The 11,072-nt window shown below is 42.9% G+C and overlaps 1 protein-coding gene across 3 annotated transcripts in view; it reads left to right on the plus strand.

The window, feature by feature from the left end:
* Positions 1-11,072, plus strand: part of DVL1 (dishevelled segment polarity protein 1) — a 105,315-nt gene extending 94,243 nt beyond the window's left edge. For 2 of the 3 annotated variants that reach the window (XM_049812701.1, XM_049812710.1), the window contains exons 13-15: positions 422-589; positions 1,122-1,328; positions 6,405-11,072. In XM_049812701.1, the coding sequence (XP_049668658.1) occupies positions 422-589; positions 1,122-1,328; positions 6,405-6,823 (794 nt within the window). In that variant the 3' untranslated portion in view covers positions 6,824-11,072. Of the gene's footprint in view, positions 1-421; positions 590-1,121; positions 1,329-2,703; positions 2,751-6,404 lie in introns of all 3 variants that reach the window. The other variant, XM_049812719.1, reaches the window with a different exon arrangement.

The raw sequence follows: 11,072 nt of genomic DNA on the forward strand, positions 1-11,072 counted from the left end.
GGATTGGAACCCAGGTCTTTTGACAAGGGTTGCCCCTTGACAAAGATGACTCTCCCAGTCACTTCTGTTCTGTAAATCCTGTGTCATTTTCATTCCTGCAACTCAGAAGGGGTTGAACAGTATAACTATAAAATTTTCTCTGTGTGTATTTGGGGTCACTGTTAATGTAGTGTTGAACTGGGTGCAAGATAATTCTTTGCTTGCTTTATTGATGTTTGGTGGTAACTCATTTAGCAGTTAGGCTGAGTTGTGAAAATAACATTTTGAGCTCTTTGCAGCAAGATCGTTACATATTCATATTTGCATTCAGTACCTAGCACAGTAGTACTAGTGGGCTATGTGATAATGTGAAGATTAAAAACCAAAAAAGGTCAGTTTGGCGAGGATGATCCTGTGTCTCCTCTTCCTGTTCTCATTTTAGGAGCAGATGTGGTTGACTGGCTTTACACACACGTGGAAGGCTTCAAAGACCGACGGGAGGCTAGAAAATATGCCAGCAGCATGTTAAAACATGGCTACCTCAGGCACACTGTGAACAAAATCACCTTCTCAGAACAGTGCTATTATGTCTTTGGAGACCTCTGTGGCAGTAAGTTCCCCATCTGTGAAGGGCAAGGCTGCATGTGTGTTGTCTCTTCTGTGCTCACAGGATGCACAGAGGAGAGTCCTGTAGGATTTCACAAGTGGGTATTTCGGAACAGGCCGTTATTCTGAAGTTGCATGACAAGTGGTTGATGCTTCCCGTTAGAGCAAGCAATTAGACCACTTGGAGGAGCAGGCTGAACTCATCAAATAAGGCATTGCACTGAGGCTGAAGAAAGCAGGGTTTATTTCTGGTGATGCCACGGACTTCCTGCTTGTCAGTCACACTCAGTTTCCAATCTGTAAAATGGGAATGATTCCTCCTTGACTTACAGAAATTCTGCAAAGGTACCTTGGTGCTCAGTGGGTAAATACTGATGTCTGCCCTACCATGTGTGCTATTTAAAATGAACTCGGGGTGGGGGGGGGAGGAGTCCCTCTAGTCCCTCACCACACTAGGTGCTGTGTCAGCCATTATTAATATGCAGGAGTCAGCTGCTAGGTAAGAACAGAGTCTTCACCTTTTCTCTCTTTTTCAGATATGGCTGCACTGAACCTTAACAATGGTTCTAGCGGAGCCTCGGATCAGGATACCCTTGCTCCACTTCCACATCCTGCTGCTCCCTGGCCATTAGGCCAAGGATACCCGTATCAGTATCCTCTGCCCCCTCCATGTTTTCCACCAGCATACCAAGACCCAGGCTTTAGCTATGGTAGTGGCAGTGCAGGGAGCCAGCAAAGTGAAGGTAAGATGGTTAATCTGGTACTTATTTCTATGGCTGTCATTATCCCTAACCATTTGCTTGAGTTCCTTTGTACTGTCTGTGCTCCTGTCTTGTGGTTTTGTATGCTACCTGCATGGATTTGGTGCGACTGCACTTAATCAAAACTGTGTATGTGATGGAGTGGGTTAGCCTTTCAGCTCTGTATTGAAACTGCCAGCGATGTTTTCACTGAGTCAGTAGAATAGAATAGAATACATGCTGTTTATCATTATGCTCTAGTTCTGTACCCCCTGCAAAATGCCAGTGGGGAACTAGAGCCAAGCTGTTTGTCATGTCCATGGTGGCATGGGCACCTGTACTTTTCTTACCCAACAGCACCACACGGTAAACTACTGCTTAGATAATGCTGATCAGGCCAACATTAATGACTCAGTTGTCCACCCTGTTAAAACAGATAAACTATTGCCCCCCTTCTTAGAGGTCAGAGCCATTGCCAACAGTGGGGCTGCAGCCGCTTGATATTGCTAGAAATTAGGCCATTTCGTTGCTAATGGAACAGGGATTAGAACCAAGGTGCTCTTGGCTTTCCCTTCAGTGCTCAGTACAAAAGGAAAATCGCTCTTAGCTTGTGTGAAACGGGTGTGAGGTGGCCAGCCAGATGGTTTACAGGGCTGAAACACTGCTCACAGGGAGGAGAGTCTCTTTTGTAATATATGACAGGGAAAAAAAAGTTAATACTGCATGGATTAAAAACCTGACCTCCTCCTTTCCTGCACGAGGATAATTTTGTGGTTAATTTTTAAACCTTACTAAATACAAATTATGTATCTTTTGGCTGTACAGATTTTTTTTATTTTTTTTTAGTCACTTCCAGAGTGAGTTTTGCTTTTGGAAATGCTGCCAGTAAAGAAAGGGTGAGGATTCTCTGTGTTTTTGTGGGGAACATCCAGTAACTTGGATGTAACTTCTTGTTTACTGTAGCCAGTTAGATTTTGCAAAATTGCACAAAAGAATTTCATAACAGGAACTTGCTCACCAGATTTTAGCACTATTGCTTCCCACCTTATCTCAAAATAAGAAGTGTCTGTGAGGAAGCTCATGGTGGTATCCAAAGATTTTAGAACTGAAAGCTGATTGTGCTGGAAAGAATGCGATTATTTTTTTTGGCAGCTGGTTCTGTGGGCTGTAGAATATTAGATCTCTGCTGCTGGAATAGGAAAGGTATGGTATTTTATCCATGCGACCTGTGTTACCGGCTAAAAAGAGCCTTGTGAAAGGCACCAAGGTGTTTAATTTTGAAGGGTTTCAACACTTTCCTTGTTCTTCTTTTGGAAACTACACTTCTGTGTTGTTTCTTGTTTTGTAACTGTTATTCCCTTGTTTTGTTCTGAGCAAGCATTAGACTGAAGGATTCATAGAGGAATGGCTGACTCTAGGGGATTGGTAAGCTTCAAATGCCTCCATAATAATAATGAATTCACAGCATGATCATTTAGACTCTTGTGACCCAAATGTTTAGCTGTACTTTTTCTTTTTTTTCTTTTTTTTTTTTTCTTTTTAATTGTCCTGGACGCACAACCTGTCTCAATGCACAGTAGTCCAATAGCGTGGCATTAGCATATCAACCTGTCTGGCCCCTGTGTGACAGTGCTGCAGCAGCTACAGAGGGAATGGCATCAGATATCTCACTGTCAGCTCAGATGGGAAAATCCTATCACCAGTGTCTTCACTGTTCTTCATAAAATAAATAAATAAATAATCCCAGCTCCTAATTTATTAGTCTGATGTCAGCCATATGGATTAGATTTATTTACCAGTGCTCTTCCACTGCTCATTTACTGAAAGACACTTGAGCACTGTCCAGATGTCTCAGGCAGGTAAGAGTACTGGGACACAGGGCTGTATTGGTCGCTCTAATATAGAGTGTTAGAATTGGGTTTCTTCTGAAGTCTCTCTTTTATGTGCAAAGTTAGATCGTAACTGAATTCATCTGGTGAACAAGAGCACTGCTCCAGAGCCCAGTGAATGTCACATTTTTGAGATGAATGCAGTGTATTTGCTGATGATTACAGACAAAAGCCTAAGATTTGGGTCAAAAGACAGACTGAAACTGTATTCTGGCAGGCAACAAATGGGAAGGGAGATCTAGCAAAGTTTTATGTGATGTTGCAGTTCTGTTCAAGGCTCTGTTCCAATTTAGGTTGCTGCTTGCTTCATCTGAGCCACATCATCTGTCCCTGCTTGTGGTACCCAGGGCTTAGGTTATTTTTAAAGGCTTGGACAGGTTTGCTGTAGGGAATGGCACTGGTGTGAGAACCAGCTCCTCTGCAAAACGTCATCTCTGTTACCATAGTGTTTAGGTTAAAGTCACATCCCTGTTCTGGTAGATGCTCGCTATACAGATGGACAGTGAGAGATCGTTAGGTTACAGTCTGAAGAGATGAAAGAAGTAGGAAGGATGGATTTGTTCAAGCTCAGAGGATGTCAGTTGTTGAGACAGGACGAATAGAAGGGTCTTCAGAGCCTCTCTACACTGTCTCTGGAGGCTCTCCTGCCCCTGTCCAGGAGGATTCATGTGGAAACTCCTGTTCCCATGAAATGAAGTATTGAGGCAGCTGGAGTCTCTGTGGCTTTAGGGGGTGGAGGTTTGGTGTCCAGCAGTAATAAGAGAGTGAAGGCTGATGATACATTGTGGCAACACAGAGTGCAGCTTTTCTAAGCATTTGAAATGCAGATTCTTTAAATCCATGTTATGACACTTAGTTTTAAAATTGGCCTTAGAAGGAAACAAACACTGCTGTGGTTGTGTCAAGTTAGCAGCATTTCACACCTCAGCCGTAGGTTGGGCTGCACGTCTCCAAGACAGGCCAGTCCCCAGGTGCCAAGAAGGTAATGCTTTTATTAGGTTGCTTTTAAACTCAAGGCTTAGAAGGATTTTCTGATTGTGTGTTCTGTGACAGGATTTAAAGGCATGTCAGGCAGAGAGTGAATCTCAGCATGACCAGAGGAGAACGACTATGCTGCTGATTATTCTTAGATAAGACTGGTGTAATGGTAGATGGTTTCTCTATTTTCTTTCTGCCATGTAATCAGCTTGGAGTGCAGCTGCAGAAAGCCAGGTTCTTCTGAGATAAGTCTGCATTAACCGCTTGACCTCTTGGAGTCTTGGCAGATCACCTAGACTTGCTACTCCGGATATACTGAAGTCTGGAGTAGCAACGTGATGGATTGCCACAAGGCAGTCTCAGTCCTACTGACTGTGGAAGACCTCTCAAGATCAGTAATAAATGCTTGCAGTGCAGCTTTCTCCCCTGCATGATCTTGACTCAGCCACAAGCTATGGAACTGGCAATGAATTCTTGTGAATGGGGAGCTTGCATCAAAGAATAATGGCTTTGGTAAGGTTTGCAGGGTTTGGATGGGTAGCAACAGAATGTATCGTGAGATGAAGGCAGAGGCATATTAGCTGTGGAAGGGTTAAAATAAAATGTCAATTTTCTTCCACTGTGAACAATGTGCCACGCTGGAGAGCTTACAAAGATGCTTCTTGGAGATAATTCTTTATGTTCTTTGGAGCAAAGGCTGTAACAGTCAACCTGCTAACAAGTAGTTTCTCCTGTCTTATTTGTTTTTACAAGATTGCTATGAAACATTTGAGATGACAGCTCAGGGAGTACCTTACCTCTTCAAAAACCTCACCTTAATGAATCTTTGTAGTATTTCATGGAGGCAGCTGAACCCATGTTAATATTTCCATTTACAGATGGAAGAAAACTGAGGCACAAAGCAGGACAGTGTTTTTCCCAGAGCAGAGAAGAGCTGATAGGGGTTACAATCGGCAAACACCACTTCAGAGTCCCAGGCTCAGAATACTAACTTCAAGTCCAGTGATTTTATATTCTGTGTTTTCCATCTATCCCCAGCTTTTCTTGCACTCTGCAGGGGAATCTAGGCTTTCCACTGTACACACCAGGTCAGTCTAGTTTTCCTGTCTCTTCTAATTGCCTGCTCTAAACATCAGCTGGAGCAGACAGAAGTTGATGATCATCTGTAGTTCAGGAAAGGAGCAGCTCAGAATCTTTCTGGTTTTCCCATTTCAGTGACCCTGGTGGCTCATTCAGACTCAAAAGCCGGTCCCCTATTCTGCTGGCTGGGGATGCTTTTTGGGAAGACAATCTTGCGCTAAGATGGCATGAACTTAATGAGATATTCTGTGGGTTGGTTTGTTGGGGTTTTTTAAAGAATAATTAACTTGGAAATGTCTATTGACATCATCCTAGCCTATCTCTCAGAGGTAACAGATAGGTAACAGAGCATGACCTTCAACTTGAATGTAAAATCAGTTCTGAAGTTTAGTGAAGCTTGTTTGTAGCAATGACTCAGCTTATGCACCAGCAGCAGTCCTTTGTTCTTCCAAGTTGATTTAGCGGCCTCCGCTAGGAACATCCTGCATGCTATTGAGTCGTCGTAGAGCAGTTCAACAAATAACTGGTTTTGGAAGAATTCTCCAACCCCAGAACACTGTAGTGATGAATTTTAAAAGAATCTACGCGCTGAAGCCAGCAAAAGGACATCTGTTAACTTCAGGTGATTTGGCCCTGGGCGCGAGTACGCCCAGCGTGACCAAGGATGACAGAGAAGGCAAATGAGTTTCTTTCTGAAACCTTTTTGCTGATAGAAGATAGCAAAGACAGAGACAGTTACAATTCGATTGAAGCTTGTTTGCTTGAGTCAAACCCCAAATGCCTGCTTCTTCCTTCCGTTTTTGTTCCTCCCCTCCCTCCAGTCAGTCGGGCGGCAGCAGAGCAGATGGCTTTCAGCCCGTAGTTGTAGGCTAGCTGCTGCTTTCACTGTGCAAGCTCTAAGGTGTCTACGTGTACCTGTGCATGGCACAACCTTGTCGGCTTTGTTCTACCGGCTGTCATCGCTAAATCCCATAAACCACCAACAGCCTGGTTTTGTCATCGTTGTCGCCATTACAGTGGTCGTACCCGGATCTGTGGGTTTTGGTAGGAGCTGATGTGGGAGACGGCAGCGGGACGTGACCTAATCCTGCTTTTGTTTTTCTGTCTGTCCTTTTTCACCGGCGGCCTTTAGGAAGCAAAAGCAGCGGCTCGAACCGAAGCAACAGCGAGAACAGCAGGAGAGCTCTTGGCAGAGAGAAGGACCGCAAGTCGGCTGGCAGCGGCAGCGAGTCTGACCACACCGCCCGCAGCGGCGGCGGCGCCAGCGTCGTGCGTCGGGAGAGGCCCGTCAGCCAGCTCAGCCACCGAAGCCACGTCTCTGCCACCCACAGCGAGAGAAGCCACCACAGCCAGCATTCTTACGGGCCTCCAGGAGTCCCACCCCTCTACAATCTCCCCAAGCTGGGCTCCAAAGTCTACGGGACGAGCGGACCCCCCGGAGGACCCCCTGTGAGGGAACTGAGCTCTGTTCCTCCGGAGCTGACGGGGAGCCGGCAGTCCTTCCAGAAGGCTATGGGCAACCCTTGTGAATTCTTTGTCGACATCATGTGAGAGGAAGTGCCTTCAGACTCTGCTTGGGGAAGGGCCGGGGAGGGGATTGTTTTGGGGGTGGGCGAGCAGTTTTGGTCATTGTCGAACACTTCACGGAAGAAACTCGGCTGTCTTGCATGTCACACCTTCCTGGTTTGCAATTGCGTTGCAGAAAAATCAACAAAACGAAACAAAAAATACAAAAAACACCCCCACAAAAACGAACAACAACAACAAAAAATCTCCTGGGATTGTTAAATATCAGCAAATTGATGGCATCTTTTCTTTATCCTTTTTTTTTTTTTTTCCCCCTCCCCTCTTGTTTTTGATTGTGAATGGCTGGTGTATATTCACATCTTAATAAGCTTTGGTAACTGTGGCACCTACTTAAAATGCAATTAGTGTATCTTTTTTTGGCTGATTCAAGGACTATTATTTTACATAACAGTGAATATTTCACTTCTAAATTTCCAATAATGCATAGTAGCACTTTTATTTTTCCCTGCTTTTTCTCTTACAAGGAAAAAATGACCGTTGGCTAGTATCTGTGATACTGCCTTGTAATGATGTTTCTTGGATGCATCAGTCAGCACTCTAAGCAGACATGGCACCCGCAAGTGTACAGACAACACATGCTTGGAAAGGAGCAGGCTCAAACCAATTCCTAGCAGAAGGCAAAGTTGTGGCTACCTTCTTCTGCTGACTAGGGAGTATAAATAAATCAATCTTTCTTTCTTTTTTCTTTTTTTTAGATATTATTCTATCAAGGGAGTGGTGGAGTCTTGCTACTGTATGTGTTCATTGTGCAGAACTTGTAAAGTTATTTCATTTAGTATCATGATAGTGACTTTGTAGCTGCAGTCCGTTCCTGGGCATTTCAGTCACATCCCTGCTGACAGATGTGTCTGTTTCTTCTGGTTATAATGCGCACTTGCTTACAGGTTTTCAAAGTTGTTTCCACAGAAATAGGGCAATTGCTGCTATGCGATTCTGTTAGTGTAGCTGCAGCTTTTCCCTCTTGAAGGGGATATTTATCCCATTCTAGCAGAGACGTAGGTAAACTCTGGCTCCCACTGGGACATGGCTATTCATTTTGATCACTTCTTTTTCTGTTCTTAATTTCTGAGCAGTATCTTTCTCTTTTTTTGATATAGAAATCTGGAGATGTCTAATCCCAATTGCAGTGTTACCCAAAGGAACATGTTCTGAACACAGATGGGGGCTAGCTGGTAGCAGGGAGGTGAGAGAGTGTTTTGAGAACAGTTCGTAAATGGTACAATGAATGAATCTTTATACCTGACACAGAATGAGACCCATGCTAGAGCTCCTGCTGAGGAGCTTTGACTTAAGCAACTGCTGTTGTATATCCCCAAGATTTCATTACTGTGTATTTTTTTGCTCTAAGGCGATGGACACTTGATAAAGTATGTTCAGGAACCTTCACTGACATTTAAGAAGCTTTTTTTAAAGTATCCAAATGAGGGCATGGTAAGAGCACACCCACGTTCTGTTATGGTGGCTCATTTAATGGGAAATACGTGTTAAGCTGCAGTCACTTAGTGGCATTTGACCATGGGGCCATGCCTCAGTTAAGTCCTCTTTTGTGAGATACCTGCTTCTGGCAGGTTTTAGGACAGGTGCTTTAAAATCAGTCTTTTCTGTATATAAGCATTTTCTTCACTGGTAAGAAGCTTCTTCTTGTTATGTTCCATGCTTTATGGGCAGTGTGAATATCTGATATGAATGTCAAAAGAGAACATGTCTTTCTCACTATATACATGTAGTTTCATATTCCTTTGTCACCCCGAAAAAATGACTCTTCAAACTGTCCATTTTGTATGTTGTTCATTCTGATAGATTTTTTCACTACTTCTTTCCTTATTACAGGTCTGTGTGTGTAAACACATCCCTTTTACAAAAGTCAGAGTAACATTTTCAAATGTCTGTGTTAATTGGAGACTTAAGTCTCACTTTCAAAAGGGAGCTAGGCATTTAGGAAAGTGTGTGTCACTCAGACTAGGTACTCCAATTACTGGGCTTCTAAACTAGCTGAGAGGTTTTGGACAGTTTAGTTTACAAAAATCTCCCCAAAAGCTACATAACATTTCTGAAAGCGGTGCTTTCATCATAATCCGTCTGATGGGCTAGCATAGATTGCAAAGTTGGTGATGGCTTCAAAAGAACGGCACTACCTAAAGCTTGACTGTGCAAGAGTATCCTTTCTTTTCCTTTCCTCCTCCCAGTAACACAGCAAAGATGCTAACTAAACTCAGTAAACTATTTTGAAAGATTGACATTTAAAGCAAGGAAATAAATCAGGGTAAAATAATTCTGTAATTCTGCTCTGTCTCCAGGAGACACTGTTAAGGAGTCTGTGACTTTACTGACAATCACTAGCAGTTCTACTTTTAAGGTAATTTTAACTTTTCTGGTCTCTTATATATTACAGTTTTTCTGGCCCGCTTTGTCTTAAGGCAGAACTTACAGGGCTGGAGGAAAAGACTGTCATTTTAGTAAGATATTTCCAAAAGGGATTACAGCTGGGGGCTGAGCTTTCACCCATGGAAGAAATGTGTTTAATTTCCTTACGTCTTTTCAAGAGTTGCAGTTTACACACCTGCTGGGTTTTTTTGTCTTGTTGTTATGCTATTGGCAGAAACTGTTCTGTGTCTTGCTGGTCTTTGCTGCTATGTTGAAACGACTGTGTTATATACTTGCGTGTTTGTGGGTAACTCTGGAATGAGGCTGATAGTCCGTAACATAGGTGTGGGAAAGCGTTCGTCTGCTGAGGAAATCAGGCGGCTAAATCCAGCCTGAACTAGCTTCACCCACAAACAGGCATCCATTTCAGGCAAATAACGAGTGCTCTGGATGTACTGACAGATGTGCTAGTTGGTTAATACTGTATAGCATGTAGAACCTGCTATTTACGAACAGCAGTAGGAGAATGTAAATGACCCTTCTGTGAACGGTGCAATACATAATGGCCACTGTGTGTAAAACAAAAGCTTGATTTCCCCGCCTTGTAGTGTACAGTGGAGAAGCTGGTTTGAGTGAATGGAAAGTTAGGCCGGAAACATTGCTAGCTCTTAATTTTCAGAAGTGAATGAAGACAGGAGATTTCCCAAATCCCATCCTTGGCTTTCAATGCATGTGCATGTGTCTTTGCAACAAGGGGGCCTTGGGGCCTAACTGTGCAAGTTTCTCCTAATGGGGGCAGTACTACCTGCAGAAAGAAGTGCCACTGATGCCAACGAAGCTACTTACAATAGGAAGTACTGTGCTAGGTGGAAGAAAGTTTGAAGGCTGGAGTCCTGCAGAACTGTCTATTTCTCTCACAAGGGCCTGAAATTTTTCTCTGATGTTAATGTCAAGTAACCGGCACTGGCTGGGCTCTACAATGCATGACCTATGCCTCTAACTACGATGAGAAGTTATGGGTTTGCTATATAGGGCATTGAAACAACCTCATGACAGGAGCCTTAAGTAGTTGACATTTTTATCCTGGAAGTGAGACCCTCAACATCTGCCTGTGCTCTGCAGCTGAGCTTAATGTGCATGCCAACAGCTTTTAACAAGGACTAACAGGTATGTTTGGAAGATGATAGAAAACAATAAGAAAACAGTTTGGGATGACGTCTCCTATCCAAAGGAGGTGCTATCTGTAGGGGTAGTATACCCACCCAGTACGTTAACTCTGAGGAGTAAGTTTTTTGGCAAATAGTCTTAAAAGCACTGCTGTTGTCTTTTACCTCCTGTTAATAAATCTACTTTTCAAAGGTAACAGTCCCCTGGACACTTTATCCAAAGGTATATTGGATGGCAAGCAATGATGCACAGACATTGACTTTTGATATTATTTTTGTTCTATTCAAATGGGCAGTCCCATCTTGAGACTTGACAGCTCATGAGTTGATGTAATTGTTTTTGTTTTGCATTTAACTGGATTGTAATAAGATTGACTTAAAATTATTAATTCTAATCAGTGATTAGAAATACATGTAAAGAATTTTATGTACAGTAGAGGAACAAAGTTACATGATTTTAAATAATGAAAACCCAGACTATCACCTATTCTAGAATTGGTTCTACTCAAAGAGTGACCTCTTACTAGCATGGACTGCACTGTTCCTGTTAAATGTCTATTGCATAATTGAATTCTTTTTTGTAGATATTGTATTAAAACCCAAGTGTCTGTATAGTTAATATATAGCTGCTTATGTGTAAATGCTATTTTAAACACTAAAAAGCTTTTAATTTTATGTGATAA

The sequence above is a fragment of the Accipiter gentilis genome, chromosome 1 (assembly GCF_929443795.1).
Source record: "Accipiter gentilis chromosome 1, bAccGen1.1, whole genome shotgun sequence".
In the NCBI taxonomy this organism is placed as follows: domain Eukaryota; kingdom Metazoa; phylum Chordata; class Aves; order Accipitriformes; family Accipitridae; genus Astur; species Astur gentilis.